This window comes from Palaemon carinicauda, chromosome 5, assembly GCF_036898095.1.
Source record: "Palaemon carinicauda isolate YSFRI2023 chromosome 5, ASM3689809v2, whole genome shotgun sequence".
Classification (NCBI taxonomy): Eukaryota; Metazoa; Arthropoda; class Malacostraca; order Decapoda; family Palaemonidae; genus Palaemon; species Palaemon carinicauda.
Window position 1 is genome coordinate 95183947 of NC_090729.1, and position 20277 is coordinate 95204223.

The 20277-nt window shown below is 37.8% G+C and overlaps 1 protein-coding gene across 8 annotated transcripts in view; it reads left to right on the top strand.

Moving 5' to 3' along the window:
- Positions 1-20277, top strand: part of LOC137641374 (sesquipedalian-1-like) — an 893367-nt gene that overhangs the window by 266122 nt on the left and 606968 nt on the right. For all 8 annotated transcript variants that reach the window (XM_068373872.1, XM_068373871.1, XM_068373873.1 and 5 more), the window contains one exon: positions 18648-18733. In XM_068373872.1, coding sequence (XP_068229973.1) covers positions 18648-18733 — 86 coding nt within the window. The remainder of the gene's footprint in view (positions 1-18647; positions 18734-20277) is intronic.

Genomic DNA, 20277 nt, shown 5'->3' on the forward strand with positions numbered 1-20277 from the left:
AGTATACTCTCATTGTGCCGATAGTGGAGAATGAAAAGTTCCTTTCCAACGTATGATACTTTCTTAAAATTCTCAAGCAGGTAAACCAAAAAAAAAAAAAAAAAAAAATCAACAAAAAACATAAAGAAAATCCCACCCTTAACTATGGACCCTTCGAACACTGACTCCCCATCCCCTGGATATGCTGAAAATAAAGTACTGCATGATAAGATAATCATATTGCCTTCTGAGGCTCTGCCACAGTGTATTAAAACTGGTTCATTGTCCATTTCTGTACAGCCTTCGTCCCCCATTACCAACAATAGTACTAACCTTTCTCAGGCCATGTCCTTGCCTAATTTGATGGAGATTCCACCGGACACCAAGTTGCCAGTTGCACCTGTATTGCGGAAGGTGCAAAAACCTGGTAGCTCACCACCTATTAATCGGAAGAGAGAGAGACCTCCACCTCTCTCACCCCCTTCCATAAGAAATATCAAAATTACAACGTCAAATAAATATGATACTTTATCTGCTGATGTTTCTGATCAACTGGAAGTCAATTTAAATAAATCGGAAATTCAAGTGGAGGTCCAACAACCTCCTCAACAATCAGATAAAAAAGACAAAAAGAAAATCATAAATCATAAATGCTATCAAGACCCTCTTTAATAAAAACCACCTGGAAATAGTGTTAGATCAAAAACTGCTAATGGGAAGACTCTATCCAAGGGGTCTACCAAATTATAAGTCATAGTTTTTCCATTCATTTTGCAATGGAATTGCCAAGGTTTAAGGGCCAATTATGAAGAACTTAAGCTCCTTATTTATGAGCATTCCCCCATAATTATTTGTCTACAGGAGAGCAAACTTGATCATAATACTCCTTGTCCTCGCAAATATATTAGTTATAGGACACCATATGATCAAGTGGGGAGCCATGGCGGAAGTCTCATATACGTTTGTCTGGATGTTCTCCAAGTTTCTCTGTCTATTCATACACCTCTGCAGGCAGTGGTTGTACAGATTGATATAGGGAGAAAATATACAATTTGTTCTTTGTACTTGCCTCCAAATGGTAATATTTTGTATAATAACTTAGCAGAGGTGATTCAACAACTCCCTCAACCTTTTTTTTACTTGAAGATTTGAATGGTAGATATCCTATGTGGGGTGATGTCTTATCAAACACGAGGGGAAGTATCATATCATCAATACAGGAGAGCCCACACACTTTCATGTCCAGACAGGTACCTTGTCATGTATTGACCTATCAATCGTACGCTCTAATTGCCGCCTTGATTTTGATTGGAGGACTTTAGATTGGCTTGCTAGTGATCATGCACCAATCATTATAAATACCAACAATGGTCCACCTTTACAGAGATCGCCACGATGGAATCTTGACAAGGCGGATTGGGATAAATTTCGTGAGCTAAGCAAAATTTTGGGGGATGCAGGACAGATTGAAAATATTGATGATGCCATTGACTTACTGAATGGAACTCCCCATACAGCAGGACTCAATTCAATTCCCAAAAAGAACAGGGTTATTCAAACGATGACCAGTCCCGTGGTGGTCTTCAGAACTAACTGTCCTGCACAGAGCCACAAGAAGATCTCGAACATGATTGCGTAGATGCTGAATGGGTGAGGATTTAATTATGTACAAGAAATGTAGAGCTCAGTTCCGTCGTGCCATGAAGGAAGCAAGGTGCCAGTCGTGGATATCTTTGGTTTCCTACATTAATAGTAGAACACCACCATCTTCTGTGTGGAGGAGAATAAAAAAGATTGCTGGCAAATTCACCCCCAACCCACCACTAGTGTTAAGGGTGAATGGTCAGCATGTAACTGAAGCAAAGGATGTTTGCAATGCCAGGCTAATCATTTTTCAAATGTATCCAGCAAGTGTGAAGGAGCTCCTGGTCACCAGTATAGGAGCATTGAAGAAAAGAAAATTTAAAATTTTGCAACAGGAAGGGAAGAGTTGTATTATTCTCCTTTCACCGAAAGAGAATTTGATTCTGCACTTGCTCATTGCAACGATACAGCCCCTGGACCTGATGGAATTTCATATGCAATGATTAAACATGTACATTTTAATACAAAGTTATTCATTTTAAGCATTATTAATAGAATATGTCATGATCATAGTTACCCAAGTGTTTGGGAACTAGGCATTATTTTAACTTTTTTAAAACCCGGTAAGGACAAGTTTTTAGCAGCAAACTATCATCCCATTGCATTGACATCTTGTTTATGTAAATTCATGGAGAAGATGGTCAATGCAAGGTTGATGTGGTACCTTGAAAAGAAAGGTATTTTATCACCCATTCAGTGTGGATTCAGAAAAATGCACTCAACAAGTGATATGTTGATAAAACTTGAGTCTTCTATTTGTGAAGCCTTTGCTTCCAAACAGCACCATGTGATAGTCTTTTTTGACCTTGAAAAGTCATATGATACTACATGGAGATAAGGTATATTTAAAACCATTCATGAAATGTGATTGAGAGGGAGAGCTACCACTGTTTATCCAATCATTTCTTTTACACAGAGTTTTTCAAGTGAGAGTTGGGGAAACTATCAGAGAGCAAATGTCAGGAAGAGGGGGTTCCTCAGGGTAGTGTGCTGAGTGTAACCCTCTTGGAACTAGTAATTAATGGGATATCCTCAGTCATTCCCCGGGACGTTCTCTCAACACTATTTCTGGATAATCTCTCCATATCATTTGCTGGAGCTAGAATGGCAATGGTTGAGAGTAAACTACAACTCTCAATTGACAAAATTATTCAGTGGGCTGATATGAATGGGTTTAAGTTTTCAACAAGCAAAACTACTATTGTACATTTCTGCTGTATCCGGGGAGTACATCCAGACCCGGATATATACATGACAGGTCAACGGATCCCCTGTGTATTTAAAGCTAATTTTTAGGATTAATTTTGGATTGTAGATTGACATGGGTTCCACACTTAAAGGCGTTAAAAGCTAAATGTCTCGAGGCTTTGAATCTTTTAAAAGTATTGTCTCATACATCATGGGGAGCAGACCGTAAAACTGTTTTAAAATTATACAAAGCCTTAATTTTTCCAAAATTAGTTATGGGTGTGAAATATACTCCTCAGCCACCCCAAGCCGATTAAAGATATTAGACTCAATACATCATACTAGTATAAGATTGTCCACTGGAGTGTTTAGAACCTCACCTATCCCAAGTCTCCTTGTTGATGCTGGAGAGTTACCTCTAGACCATTACCGCATGTCTTCCATTATTCAGTATTGGTTTAGGTTCCCCAACTCTTTAGCTTTTCAGACTGTAAGCTTTGTAAGGAATTCAATATACTTTGAGTTGCACCCAAAATCTTCTCAACCTTATGGCTTTCGATTAAAACAATTAAAAAACAATTAATAAACAGTCTTAATAAAATTAGAGGTAAGGTACTTCCTTTTAAGATTCCATCAACCCCTCCGTGGAAATTACCAGAGGTATCTTTCTGTAAATATTTTATTGGTGTTAAAAAACATGACTGGATGAGAAACTAGGTCTCTTTTTATGGAACATGTTGAAGAACATAGGGAGTCAACTTTTATATATACTGATGGCTTCAAATCCGGTGCTGGCGTTGGATTTGGAGTATATAGTAGTTCTTTTAACTGTAGAGGGGCACTTCCTCCAATATCTTCCATATTTACTTCTGAATTATATGGCATACTAATCGCTATTGAGAAAATAGCATTAAAAGAGAAGTGCAATTTTATCATTTATAGTGATTCAAGAAGTGGCCTTCAAGCTTTAGAAGGCTTTAATTCTAGTATCCCTTTAGTTTTAAAGATTTTGAGTTGCTTTTAATCATTGGCCTAAAAGGTATAACAGGTTGATCCTGTTGGGTTCCACCACATGTGGGTGTGTCTGGAAATGAATAGGCAGATTCACTGGCAGAGTGCTGCAGCTGAGTTGTTACTTAAAAGGTCTCCTATTCTTTGTGATAATATTTTACTAGCAATTCGGAATTTTATTTATAAATATTGGCAACAGCATTGGGATAGTTTAAGCGAAAATAAGATGAGAAAAATTGCGATTGGTTTATCCTCTAGGAGGTATAATTGGATGCCCCGAAAATGGGAGACTACTCTTTGTCGTCTCTGCATTGGTCACACCTGAATGACACACGAGTTTCTGCTGGCTGGCCAACACCAACCATATTGCGACGACTGTTTGATGCCCTTGACAGTGAGGCATTCGTTGACTGAATCCTCACTTATAGCTCTGAAAGAAATAGATATCTGTTTGAGGCTCGTGGTGAAGATGGCAGGTTCATCCTCACCAAGATCCTTGGACATGATGTGTCATACAATGCCAGTGGCATTTTTGAATTTATATCAGAAGCAGGTCTTCTTAATGCTATTTAACTTTTATATCATATTAACTTCTAGTGGAATTTTTAGATTTATATTAGAAGCAGGTCTTCTTAATGCTATTTATTTTCTATAACATATTTACTACTTTGGCTTTAATTGAATATTATTTTATTCTTTATCTATAATATACGATATCGGCGTCAATGACCTTCGATGTCAGGATGCCAGAGAACTTCAAATCAATCAATCAGTATTTTATATGATGATTTAGTAGAGGTCATTCAACAACTCTCTCAACCTTTTCCCTTACTGGGAGATATGAATGGTAGACATCCGTTATGGGGTGATGTTTTGGCAAACACTAGGGGCAATATTATCTCATCAATTGTTGAGAATGAGGATATGGGGCTCCTTAATACAGGAGAGCCGACACACTTCCATGTTCAGATAGGTACCTTGTCATGCATTGACCTTCAATTGCAAGCTCTAACTGCCTTCTTGATTTCGATTGGAGGACATTAGATGATTGGCATACTAGTGATCTTGCACCAATCATTATAAACACTAACAATGGTCCTCCTTTACAAAGATCGCCACGATGGAATCTAGACAAGGCAGACTGGATTAAATTTTGTGAGCTAAGTGAAATCAAAGGGAGTGCAGAACAGTTTGAAAGTATTGATGATGCCATAGACCTATTGAATGGAACTCTCCATACATCGGGAATCAATTCGATTCCAAAAACCACGGGATTATTCAAACGATGACCAATCCCGTGGTGGTCTTCAGAATTAACAGTCTTGCACTGAGCCACCCGAAAATCTCTTGAGTAGATTGCGTAGACGCCATACTGATGAAAATTTGATATCATACAAAAAGTGTAGAGCACATTTCTGTCGTGCCATGAAAGAAGCTAGACGCCAGTCTTGGTGTCATTTGTTTCCTCCATTAACAGTAGAACACCACCATCTGTATGGAGGAAAATAAAGAAGATTGCCAGCAAATTTACCCCAAACCCACCACCAGTGCTCAAAGTGAACGGTCAGTAAGTGACTATAGCAAATGATGTGAGCAATGCCCTGGTCGAACATTTTTCAAATGTATCTTGCAAGTGTGTAGCAGCTCCTGGTCACCAATATAGGAGCATTGAAGAAAAGAAAATTTAAGATTTTGCAGCAGGAAGGGAAGAGTAATATAATTCTCCTTTTACTGAAAGAGAATATGATTCAGTACTTTCCACTTGTAACGATACAGCCCCTGGACCCGATGGAATTCCGTATGCAATGATTAAACATGTGCATTTTAATACAAAGTTATTTATTTTCAGCATTATTAATAGGATATGGCATGATCCTTGTTATCCAAGTGTTTTGGAACTAGCCATTATTTTAGCCTTTTTAAAACCTGGTAAGGACAAGTTTTTAGCAGCAAAGTACTGACCTATTGCATTGATATCTTGTTTATGTAAAATCATGGAGAAGTTGGTCAATGCAAGACTGATGTGGTACCTTGAAAACAAGGGTTTTTTATCACCCATTCAATGTGGATTCAGAAAAATGCACTCAATAACTGATGTGTTGATATGACTTGAGTCCTCTATTTGTGAAGCGTTTGCTTCCAAACAGCATCATGTGAGTCTTTTTTTACCTTGAAAAGACATATGATACCACTTGGAGATATGGTATACTTAAAACAATTCATGACTTGGGATTGAGAGGAGAGCTGCCACTATTTATTCTGTCACTTCTTTCACATAGAGTTTTTCAAGTGAGAGTTGGGGAAATTCTATCAGAGAGTAAATGCCAGGAAGGAGTTCCTCAGGTTAGTGTGTTGAGTGTAACCCTTTTCTGCACTAGCAATTAATGGGATATCCTCAGCCATTCCCCAGAATGTTCTCTCAACATTATTTGTGGGTGATCTCTCCATATCCTTTGCTGGAGCTAGAATGGCAATGGTTGAGAGAAAACTATAACACTGAATTGACAAAATTATCCGGTGGGCCGATATGAATGGATTCAAGTTCTCAACAACTAAAACTACTATTGTACATTTCTGTCGTATCCAGGGAGCACATCCAGACCTGGATATATACATTAAAGGTCAACGGATCCCATGTGTATGGGAAGCTAAATTTTTAGGTTTGATATTTGATTGTAGACTTACATGGGTTTCTCACCTAAAAGCATTAAAAGGTAAATGTCTTGAGGTTCTGAATCTTTTAAAAGTATTGTCCCATTCATCATATGGGCAGACCGCAATACTATTTTAAAATTATGCAAGGTCTTGATTTTTTTGCAAAATTAGTTATGGAAGTGAAATATACTCTTCAGCCACCCCAAGCCAATTAAAGATATTAGATTCAATACATCATGCCGGTATTAGATTCTCAACAGGAGCGTGTAGAACTTCTCCTATCCCAATTCTCCTTATAGATGCTGGAGAGTTACCTCTAGACCTTTACCGAATGTCTTCCATTATTCGGTATTGGTTTAGATTGCAAGGATTCTGTAATTCTTTAGCCTTTCAGACTGCAAGCCTTGTAAGGTACCCACATTCTTTGAGTTGCACCCAAAAGCTCCTCAACCTTATGGCTTTCGGGTAATACAATCATTAATCAGTCTCGATAGAATTAGTAGTAAGGTACTTCCATTCAAGGTATCATCTACGCCTCCATGGAAATTACCAGAGATATATTTTTGTAAATACTTTATTGGAGTTAAGAAGAATATGACTGACCTGAAAGCCAGGTCTCTTTTTATGGAACATGTTGAAGAACATAGAGGATCGACTTTTATAGAAACTGATGGCTCCAAATCTGATGCTGGCGTTGGATTTGGAGTACATAGTGATGGTTTTAATTGTAGAGGTGCACTTCCTCTAACAGCTTCCATTTTTACTGCCGAATTGTATGGCATATTAACCGCTATTGAGTAAATAGCGTTGGAGAAGGAGGGTAATTTTACAATTTTTAGTGATGCAAGTAGTGTCCTTCAAGCTTTAGAAGTTTTTAATTCTAGTAACCCTCTAGTTTGAAAGATTTTAGAATGGCTTTTTATTAATGGACGGAGATGTATAATGGTTCGATTTTGTTGGGTTCCAGCACATGTAGGTGTGTCTAGGAATGAGAAGGCAGATTTACTGGCAAAGAATGCTGCATCCGAGTTGCTGCCAAAAAGGTATCCAATTCCGTGTAATGACTTCCTACCTAACATCAAGAAATTGTTTTGCAATAAATGGCAACAGTACTGGGACAGTCTAGATGGCAATAAATTGAGAGAAGTGACAAATGTCTTATAACCTTTTAGGGATAAAATGATGCTCTGAAAATGGGAGACTACTCTTTTGTCATCTCCTTATTGGTCACACTCAGTTGACATACGAGTCTCTGCTGAAGGGCCAATATCAACCATATTGCGATGACTGTTTAGTGTCTTTTACAGTGAGGCATTTGTTGACCGAATGCCCCAATTATAATAACTTAAGAAATAGATATCTGTTTGAGGCGTGAGTTGAGGATGGCAGGTTCATCCTTGCCAAGATTCTTGGCCAGGATGTGTCCTATTATGCGAGCGGCATTTTTAGATTTATTTCAGAAGCTGGTCTTTTGAAAACTATTTAACTTATATAATTACATTCAGTTTCATGATTTAATTGAATACTCCTATTTTTCATATAAAATAAATGATATCAGCGTCAATGACCTTAAATGTCATGATGCTTGAAAACTTGAAATCAATCAATCAGCACAGAATATCATTCCATGCTGAAACTTGGTAACGGGCAAGAGAGCTCTCGAACATGGAGAAATTGCTCTCCCCCCTCTTCTAATCTAAGTTTCTCTCTTTCTCTCATCTTTTTCTTCCTCTCGATATTACTTTGACCTTCTCCTAATTTTATAAAATTTATTTCGTGTTGCAGTCCAAACTCTATAAGTATAATTTCTCATATGTATATGTGTATATATCTACATATATATATATGCGTGTTTTTTTTTTTTTTTTTAATGGCGTGGATGTTTTTACATCGTTATTGCCACTGGTGTGGATGTTTCTACATCGTTATTGCTGCCCGCTTTGAATAATGGGAGGAGGTGTCATGGTTGGGAAGTATTTTGGCTCAAATCTATATGTGAGAGTATTGGATCATCTCAGCCATTCCGAAAATGGTTTGGACCCTTTTGGCAAAACTATTCTCAAGTGTTGGGTCTTCGGAATCCAGGGGGATCCTATGCTTGGGGCAGGACTCTTGGCTTTTGGCCGGAAGCCTGTCATTACAGATATGGGGAGGATGATTGCAATGTTTCTTGGACTTGGTCCTAACAGGTGGATTCAGCTTACACCTTTGCCTCTATATCTGTTTTGGTACTATCCTTTCGGTAGGGTATGGAGTGGACCATCTGGTAAGTATACTCTCATTGTGCCGATAGTGGAGAGTGCAAATTTCCTTTCCAACATGTGATACCTTAATGGTCTCGAACAGGTGAATTAAACAATTTCAAATATCACATTACCCTTTTATTTTTTCTTATAGATTCTACTGATAACATCCCCCCCCCTGGATATGCTGACTCGCCCCCGGCACTGTTGACGACCTCTGGCAATTTATTTAAAGAAAATTCCATTGACGAATTAGAAACTAAAGAGGAGTATTCTTTGAACATCCGAAAAAGAGGTCATTTTCTCAACACAGAAAAATTGAAAATACTGCATGTTACCCAAATCCCATTAGAAGTTAATGATGATGTGCTACATAAGATATTTGAATGCTACGGATTAATAAAAGAAATTAGAATGAAACTTCAAAATGATAAATGGGATTCTTGGTTATCATTTAATTGTCATGAGGAATCATCCATTATGAATATAAAGTAGGTAATATAAGTATTAAGGGTGCTCTGTGTGATGGGTTACCTAAAGATCTGGATGTCTACAGACCAGCAGACTCGATTGATAAAGACATAGAAATAGTTATGCCATCCCAAAGAAAGCCAAAACCACCAATGTGGCTTGTTGCTCAATCTACAGCAGGTACAGAATATTATTTTAAGCTCTGCAAATTTCTTCAGAGGAAGGTAGGAACGATTGCACTTGGAGATATATCTCGATTTGGTAAGAAAGTTACTTAATAAATGCCAAGTCATACACACAGTCTGTTATATTATCCAATTTGAAGACAGAAAATGTTATGAAATTGGACATCAAACCACATCTAAACTTTAGCTATGGAAGGGGAGTGGTTTTCAATTGGGATCTATATGAATTTACCGAAGAGGAGATATTGGCTGTGTCCACTATCAATGAGGAAAGTACATAAAGTACATGGAACATCAATGATTATCCTCACTTTCTACATCGGCATAGAAATTTAAAAGATTAAAGATCGACCTTTTAAGCAGAAGCCACTGCAATGTTTTAATTGATTTAAATTTGGGCATCATTCCAAAGTTTGCAAGAATAACATTTCTAATACTTGCTCCAATCTTTACCATGGAGAATGTAAACTTCAGGCAAGGTGCTTGAACTGCAACTCTAATCATAAATCTAATGATAAGAGCTGCCAGTTTTATAAGTTAGAAGAAGTTTCCCTCTATAAATCAATTATTGAACATGTAAGTGTAGGATATGCCAAGAGATTATTAAATAAATCTACTACCTATGCAAACAGGAGAAAAAGTTCCTTGGGAATAATCTAACCCACCCACTACTGTAGGTAGATCTTGAAAAAAAAAAATCACCATCTACTGATAAAGTGCTGCATAATAAGACAAGAATATCTCCTCCTAAAGATTTATCAAAAGACATTGCCCACCACTATCCAGCCTTTATCCCCCTTTACAAAGGATAGTACTAACCTCTCCCAGGCCATGTCCTTGCCTGATTTAATGGAGATCCTTCTTGAAACCAAGTTATTAGGTGCACCTGTATTGGGGAAGGTACAAAAACCTGGTAGCTCACAACCTATTAATCAAAAAAGAGAGAGACCTCCATATCTCTCATCCCCTTCCATAAGAAATATTAGTTATGACATCTAATAAATATGATGTTTTGTCTGTTAATGTTCCCGATCTACCATAAGACACTTCAAATAAATCAGAAATTCAAGTTGAGGTCTACCATCCCCCTCAACAATTAGATCAAAAGGACAAAAAGAAAATCACAAACACAAAACCCTATTTATCAAGACCCTCTCTAATAAAACCACTGGGAAATAGTATTAGATACAAAATTGTTAATGGGAAGATTTCGTCCAAAAGTTCTTCCTAAAAATAAAGCATAGTTTTTTCCTCCATTTTGCAAGGGAATTGTCAGGGTTGAAGGGCCAAATATGAAGAACTTAAGCTCTTAATTCACGAGTATTCCCCCTTAATTGTATATCTACAGGATAGCAAGCTTGATGCTAATACCACTTATCCTCGCAAATATATTAGCTATATGACACCATATGATCACCGAGTAGGGAGCCATGGCGGAAGTATCATATACGTTCGTTGAGATGTTTCTCAAATATCTTTGTCTATCCGTACACCTCTGCAGGCAGTGGTTGTACAAATTGATAAAGGAAGAAAATATACAATTTGCTCTCTGTACTTGCCTTCAAATGATAACATCGTATGGAAATTTAGTAGAGGTGATTCAACAATTCACTCAACCTTTTCTTTAACTTGGAGATTTGAACACTAGACATCCTTTGTGGGGTGATGTTTTAGCAAACACCAGGGGCAATATTATATCATCAATTGTGGAAAACAAGGATTTAGGACTCCAAATACAGTAGAGCCCACACACTTCCATGTTCAGACAGGTACCTTGTCATGCATTGGCCTTTTAATTGCAAGCTCTAACTGCCTTCTTGATTTTGATTGGAGGACATTAGATGATTGGCATACTAGTGATCATCCACCAATCATTATAAACACCAACAAGGGTCCACCTTTACAAAGATTGCCACGATGGAATCTTAACAAGGTGGACTGGGTTAAATTTCGTGAGCTAAGTGAAATCGAGGGGAGTGCAGAACAGTGTGAAAGTATTGATGATGCCATAGACCTACTGAATGGAACTCTCCATACAGCAGGAATCAATTTGATTCCCAAAAACCAGAGGATTATTCAAATGACAACTAGTCCCCTGGTGGTCTTCAGAATTAACAGTCTTGCACAGAGCCACCAGAAAATCTCTGACTAAATTTTTAGACTGTACCGAGGAAAATTTGATAACACAAAAAATGTAGAGCACAGTTCCTTCACGCCATGAAAGAAGCTAGACGCCAATCTTGGGTATCTTTTGTTTCCTCAGTCAACAGAAGAACACTACCATCTTCTTTATGGAGGAAAATAAAAAAAAATTGCCGGCAAATTTACCCCAAACTCACCCCCAGTATTGAAGGTGAACGGTCACTATGTAACTGAAGGAAATGATGTTAGCAATGCCCTGGCTGATCATTTTTCAAATATATCATGCAAGTGTGTAGTAGCTCATGGTCACCAGTATAGGAGCATTGAAGAAGAGAAAATTTTAAATTTTGCAACAGGAAGGGAAGTCATAAAATTCTCCTTTTACTGATAGAGAATTTGCTTCTGCACTTGCTACTTGTAACGATACAGCCCCTGGACCCGATGGAATTCCATATGCTATCATTAAACATGCACGTTTCAATACAAAGTTATTTATTTTAAGCATTATTTATAGCATATGGTATGATCATAGTTATCCACCCTCTTAATAAGAGAATGCCTTGATGAAGTCATTGAGCTTCAGCACAGCATATCATTCCCATGCTGAAACTTGGTGATGGGCAAGAGGGCTCACGAACTTGTGGAAATTGCTCTCCCATTTCGAATCTAAATTTCTCTCTTTTATCCTCTTCTTTCTCTCAATATTACTTCGACCTTCTCCTAATTTTATACCCCCCAGATGCTGAAGCCTTGATGAGGATGGGGGGCTTAGGTATTAGCAACTGGGCTTTAATGAACAGTGGGAACTACTTTCCCACTGGACCTCAGTGCCCAACTTTTGATCCAACTAAATCAGTCAGCACTTTCTCTTTTCCTTCTGGTTATTTCTTTTTTCTCCCTTGTCTTCCTTTTGGGCTTGAACTTGTTGACGACTTTGGCTTGTTTGATTATACTTTGGCTTCTGCTTTGGATTTGGCACAGTGTGGGATGGACGGCATTCCATCTCAACCTGTGCCAATTTAGACGCCATCACCCTCTGGCAGACCCGATTGGGTGCAGACCCAGTCTGTTAAGAGTCGGGCTCCAGTGATCCGGTTGTAAGTCACTCATGTATGCAAGTAATGGGTGACGCCAGGCATTGGAGTCGCCGGTGGGATGGGCTAACCACCCCCACTGACCAGTGTATGCCCACCTTAAGAGAGGCAGCCCCTCTCTAATAGAGGACTAGTTCCCGCTGAAGCCTCTTCTCGTGTTGGGCCACTTGACATCCTCCGATAAGAGGTGGATAACCCGGCTTGCTCATACCAAAAAGACACACCCCTCTGTTGACAACCTGGAAAATACAAACATGGACCTCGGTACAGACAGCTCCAACTCGGGTTGTAATATTGTAACGTTAGAATCTTATATGCGTTATGGAAAGAATGATAAGAAAACACTAGAGGAGGAGGAGGAGGAGGAGGAGGAGGCTTGGAACTGAAAATTTAAAGAACACCATAGTAAACTCTCATAGCTTGTGTATATCACAATGGATTTTGATATAAGTATTGAGGAGAGAGAGAGAGAGAGAGGGGGGGGGGTATTACCTGGTCACTATGAAGTAATGAATTATGGGATTATTTTTATCTTAGAATTTGAAAATGGAAGAAATGAGCGTGTAAATGTTTTCAAAGCTAACAGGGAAATAGTCACTTTATGTGGAGGGCAGCCAAAACTTTTACCCCAGGGAAATGGAAGTCTCTTGATAGAGACACTATCCTCATTACAAGGTGAAAGGTTAAAAACAATTACAACATTGGATGGTCATAGTGTAAAATGTGTTTCGCACCCTACTTCAACCAGAGTAGAGGTGTGATGTATGTTCCAGAATTGCTGGATATAGAGGAAAAAGAAATTGAGGATGAACTGAAAAGTCAAAGAGTAGTAAAAGTAGTCAGAATGAGAAAGAGAGTTGGAGAACAACGTATTCCTCTTGCTACTTTGATTATAACATTTGATCAATGTTGATTACCAAATGTTATTAAAGCTGGTTGGCTATCTTTGAAGGTGAAACCTTATATCCCATCACCATTGAGATGTTATCATTCCCAAATGTATGGCCATTTAAGCCAGAAATGAAGGAAAAACTAAATAATAAGCCAGCTGTTTGTGCCAACTGTGGAAAAAGTAGTCATGGAGTATACTTAGAAAATCCAAATTGCATAGATTGTGGGGAAGCACACCCAGCTACATCTAAAAGCTCTGTTAAGTTTATTTTTGATCAGAAAATTCAGGCCATTAGGACCATGGAAAGGGTTACTTTTAGAGAGGCTCGTAAAAGAGCTCTTGAAAAGCAGATAAGACTCGGGCAACTTTTTTTCAATGGTTCTGAAGAAAAACTAGACAAAGCACACAGGAAAAAAATTATATTCCCACTTCTAATGTAAAGAAACATATGAAAGTAATTAAAGAGGTTGAAAGTTCCATCGAAAATCTATATCCAGGAGTTGTAGAAAAATCAAAACAGATTCTTAAAGATTCTGATCAGATGGAGGTTCCACTTGAAACCAATTTACCTGGTGAACCTGTAGTGGGGAAGGTGCAAAAACCTGACAGATCCCAGCCTTTAAATAAAAAAAGAGAGAGACCTCCATCTCTCTTGCCTCCTACCATAAGAAACATTAAAGTCGCGACTTCAAATAAATATGATGTCTTGTCTGCTAATGTTTCTGATCAACTGGAAGGTGAATTGATCAAATCAGAAATTCAAGTAGAGATCCACCATCCTTCTCAATAATTAGATCAAAAGTACAAAACCCACTATATCAAGATCCTCTCCAGAGATACCACCAGGAAATATTGTTAGATCAAATATTGCCAATGGGAAGACTTCATCTAAGGTGTCTTCCAAAAAATAAACCATAGTTTTTTCTTTCATTCTGCAATGGAATTGCCAGGGTTTAAGGGCAAAATATGAACAACTTAAGCTCCTCATATGTGAGCACTCCCCTATAACTGTATGTCTACAAGAAAGCAAGCTCGATGCTAATACTCCTTGTCCTCGAGAGTATGTTAGCTGTAGGACACCATATGATCAACGAGAAGGGAGCCATGGGGGAAGTCTTATATACGTTCGTCAATATGTTTCCCAATTATCTTTGTCTATCTGTACCCCTCTGCAAGCAGTGGTTGTAGCGATTGATATAGGGAGAAAATACACAATCTGTTCTCTTTACTTGCCTCCAAATGGAAACATCTCATATGATTATATAGTAGAGGTGATTAAACAACTCCTTCAACCTTTTCTCTTACTAGATCTTAATAGTAGACATCCTTTATGGGGCGATGTTTTGGCAAACGCTAGGGGTAATGTTATATTATCAATTTTGGAAAATGAAGATGCAGGACTCCTTAATACAGGAGAGCCTACACACTTTCATGTTCAGACAGGTACCTTGTCCTGCATTGACCTATCAGTTGCAAGCTCTAACTGTCTTCTTGATTTTAATTGGCGAACATTAGATGATTGGCATACTAGTGATCATGCACCAATTATTATAAACACCAACAATGGTTCACCTTTACATAGATCGCATTGATATAATCTTGATAAGGCGGACTGGGATAGATTTTGGGAGCTAAGTGAAATTGAAGGAAATGCAGAACAGTTTGAAAGAGTTGATGATGCCATGGACTGACTTAATGGAACTCTTCACACAGCAGGAGTCAATTCCATTCCCAAAACAACAGGGATATTCAGACGAGGACCAGTACCCTGGTGGTCGGTCACCAGAACTAACTGCCCTGCACAGAGCCACAAGAAAGGGTTTAACTCTATTGCGCATGTGCCGTATTGAGGAGAATTTAGTCATATACAATAAGTGTAGACCACAGTTCCGTCGTACCATGAAAGAAGCGGTGCCAGTTTTGAGTGTCATTTGTTTCCTCCATTAACAGTAGAACACCAACATCATCTGTGTGGAGGAATGTCAAAAAGTTAGCAGATAAATTTACCCCAAACCGACCACCAGTGTTAAGGGTAAATGGCCAGTATATGACTGAAGCAACCGAAGTTAGCAATGCCCTGGCTGACCATTTTTCAAGTGTATCGTGCAAGTGTGAAGCAGCTCCTGGTCACCAGTATAGGAGCATTGAAGAAAAGAAAGTTTTAAATTTCGCAACAAGAAAGCAAGTCATACAATTCTCCTTTTACTGAAAGAGAATTATATTTTGCACTTGCTACGTGTAACAATACAGCCCCTGGACCCGATGGAATTCCATACGCAATTATTAAACACGTACCTTTTAATACAAGGTTATTCATTTTAAGCATTTTTAATAGAATATGGCATGATCATAGTTATCCAAGTGTTTGGCAACCAGCCATTATTTTAGCCTTTTTAAAACCTGGTAAGGACAAGTTTTTAGCAACAAATTATAGGCCAATTGCATTGACATCTTGTTTATGCAAAACATGGAGAAGATGGTCAATGTAAGACTGATGTGGTACCTTGAAAACAAGGGTATTTTATCATCCATTCAATGGGGATTCAGCAAAATGCACTCGACGACTGATGTAAGAGAAGCAATGAACAGTCAAAATAAGATATTTTAGGAACAGTAACATCATTAAATTAGATTTTTCATATATGAATTCAATAAAAGGTAGGCAAATGCATTCATGTAATAACAATATGTAGTAGGTTGGCCAGGGCCCCAGCCACCCATTGAGATAGTACCGCTAGTGTGTTATTGGGTCCTTTGACTGCCCTGACAGTACTACATTGGATCCCTCTCTCTGATTACAGCTCATTTTTCTTTGCCTACACATATGCTGAATAGTGTAGTCTATTCTTTCCACATTCTCGTGTATCCTCTTACACCTGACAACACTGAGATTACCAAACAATTCTTCTGCTATCAACGGGTTAACTGCCGCACTGTAATTGTTTAGTAGCTACTTTCCTCTTGGTAAGAGTAGAAGAGACTCTTTAGCTATGGTAAGCAGCTCTTCTAGGATAAGGACAGTACAAAATCAACCAATTGTTTTCTAGTCTTGGGTAGTGCCATATCCTCTTTACCATGGTCTTCCACTGTCTTGGGTTAGAGTTAGTTCTGTTGCTTGAGGGTACACTCAGGCACATGTTTCTATCTTATTTCTCTTCCTTTTGTTTTTTGTTAAAGTTTCAATAGTTTATATATGAGATATCTAATTTAATGTTGTTAATTTTAAAAAAAACTTTTTACTTTGATTTTTTATTACTTCTCCATTAGTTTATTTATTTCCTTATATCCTTTCCTCCCTTAGCTATTTTTCCTGTTGGAGCCCTTGGACTTACAGCTTCTTGCTTTTCAAACAAGGGTTGTAATAATAATGATAATCCGAGATTTTTTATCATAATATGAAATGCAAGTATCTAATATAATAAAGTTCAAGAATAATAATTACCAATAAATTTTAGTGTAATATTTGCTCCTGCTTGTTTAAGATAAGCTTGTTGACTTTTGGCTCCAATGACTTTACTGCTAGATGGAGAGCCGAGAACGTCAGCGAGTCTTTATTACTGTGACAGATGAAAATGTATTCTTGCAAAAATAAATGGTGGAAATTGAATAAAAAAATCTCCTTGCTTTTTTGCTCAGTAATAGGTATTCAGTTTTATGGAGAGGCAAAAATGAGATCTTGATTAGGATGACTGGAATTTAGCTTTGAGACTGTTGTATAATAGATCGTTAAGGCTTTTTTTTACACGAATTATTATTTTCAATGTTTGCTGCAAATGGATCTATTATCCAGATATTGCCATGCCTGGGATCTTCTTCCTTTTTTTGGGATGCGAACCAAAATCTTCTGTAATTGCTGTTGATGTGCTATCAGATAAGAAGCCTTCACTAATGACTTATATTCAACAACCACCTTTTTTAAGGTACCTACTTATTTTTGCGTATTTTCTTGCACTTTTTGAAAGTATACAAGCGGTTTCTGGGTGTTTTGATTGTTGTCTTTTAAAAACCCCAATACTAAGAGGCCATGGATTCAGGTCACTACCAGGATCATGAATAAATCCAAATTTCATTTACTCTTCTCCCCTACAGTTCTAATGTTCTTTCTGATGGTTCCTGACGGGAACTGTGGATGCTCTGATTCACTGATCAGCTCACAGTTAAGTGAAGTATAACTATCATCTTTAGTTATCCTATCTTTGGTTTTACGAAAGAAATGCAATATTTGCCTATTTTTTCTTACTAATTATTGGTTTATTACATTTTATTTAATTTGAACCTGAAAAAAAGGAAAATTGGTAATTTGAGCAACAGTGGTGTATTGTGTTTGATAAGTTGAACATATGAATTTTACTGATTCACCAAATGATTTGCTGAAGGGTCAAAACAAATCTATAGGAAAACACTAGAATAAAAAAAAAAGGAATTCCTTCTAATCTCCACATTTACCAAAATTTGTGTCACACTTCGGGTCCTGTAGCAACTAAACACTTTCTTTCACTGTTGTCCGGCTCTTACTTAAACAGGGATGGTGCATACGGTTATGAGTCATAGATTATGTTCAGTTTTATTTGAGATGTGTTTTATGTAGGCCTCTAATAGATTAGGAAAAAGTCACATTTGTAATGTTTAATTTATTGAAATAAATAATGCTAAATTGGCAACAGGTCACTGTCACTGGGCTGTATGTCTTATGTGCAATTTGTATCAGTGTTTCCTGAAGAGGATTAAGAAAACATAAAAATTGGAAAAATGCCCCACTTTTTTATGTGGACCACCAATTTTTTTTTTCTTTCCCGGCGACCACTGGTTGATGACCACTGTCGTAGCACATGAGAGCCCTTACATCAAGTTTAAATCTCCAAACTCCACAATCAAACTGACTTTACCTTTTCATCAAAGAAAGTCAGCCAGATTATCATGATTGCTTTCTTCCACTACAGTTAATATTAGAAACTAGTAAATTCAATGTTGGATAATGGTTAGTATGTTAGAAAACATTTTAATTGTTTCGAAAGTTTTAGATATTGTAAATGTAGTTTTATAATCGAAGTTTCAAACCTTTGTAATAATGATAGCAGGGAATCTAATTTTGTTAATGGTGGTATTGTTACATGGTTTTCTAACTTAATATTTCTTTTTATAGCTTACAAGGAACGGTGGTTCAAGCTTCGAGCAAACTGTTTGTTTTATTACCGATTGAATGAGTTTGGCGGTGTGGACAAAAATGAGGTAAGCTTTTCTAGATAACATTTATAGTTTTTTATAATCTTGGCTTCATTACTATATTTAAATTTGGTATGGAAACTATATTATTTCAATAAATATTATTCAATATTCATTAGTGCTTATGCTTATTCAGTACGAACCCTTCTTCCTTTAAAATAGGGGATGTCTTTAGTTAAATTGGAACGACTGTTGAATTCGTTAACAAGGTAGTTAACTGCAGGTGGTTAGCGTGGGCGAGTAGCCCCGCCTATTTTCTTGTCAAAGACTCCTTACTTTGGTGTTTGGCCCTCTAAGCAACTGAATGCCTAGACTTTAGTCACTTTGCTTCAACAGGGAATATCTTTTCCTTTATGAAGCCATGTGACTGGCAAGTGGATCCTCAAACTTGGGAATAATTTTTTCATCAGTTTGACTCACAATTTTTCTCAAATACTTTTTCTATTTCCTATTGATACTTCAGCTTCCTTCACATTTTATCAACCCTCTCTCACCTTTCTGTCCAACCTTTCTTCTTCTTTTCACTGTCTAGATTTTCAAGATGGTATACCATTTCTGGTATTGGAATTATTTTCAAAACCAATTATGAGAGCTGTGGTGGTCTTGCCAACTACACGATAATGTTTGAACCAAAGAAATATCAGTATTTCCATATTGACTCATGGAACTATATCAGTGGTAAATACTGGCCCTCGGATTCCAGGGTTGGTTGGTATTTTTTTAAGATAGAACTCTTGGCATACTGTCCAGTTTGCCTATATCTAAGACTGAAGTGGGCTAATTGTATTCTTGCAATATGACTTATACTTGAGCCGCTAGAATTATGATGGTATCATGCCTTTGGGAGTCAGCTCTCATTGGGATCATTACTGGAGGAACTAATTCCACTTTGAAATTTTTTCCTTTAATTTTTTTTTCTTATGCATCATACATACCCTAGTCCTTTAATTAGGGATATTGATTCAGCGTAAGATGGAATGATTCAAGGGTGTAGGGGTTGCTTTTGTTTGCATCCGCCACATTATTTTGGCACCCGAACCAGGTTGTTAAAGTTCGATAACAAGCTGTTATCCAAATTGTGAAGGTGCTGGGAAAGTGGTCCCAGTCCCTATCCTGAATTGAGAGCCTTAAATTCTGAATTGGTTACTGACACGTACACATAATACAGTCAGCTCCTGTTGATATTTTTCTCCCTCTTTTCAGGAAGTGATTTATTGTCAAGGAATGGAGGCAGGCTTTTGATGACAAGTTTGACCGTAGAGATTCTTGGGCTTGCTCAAGTCTTAAGGTAGGCTCTCGATGACTTAGCTGAGGGAGTTTGTAGCGAAAGAAGGCAGGTAAGTTCGGTAAGGTAACTCCCGGTCTGAGTAGCAAGGTGCCAGTAGCTGAGGCACCTGTAGGTGGGTGGAAATGCAAAAAAGCCAAAACGAGTTTTACCCGTTTCCAGGGTATCCATGTTTCCTGACCTGGACCCTGTGACTCCTGCCCCTTCCCCTGAGTCTGCCTCCCTGACTCTTGTAGCAGGAGGTCCGGTACCATTTCCTCCTCCC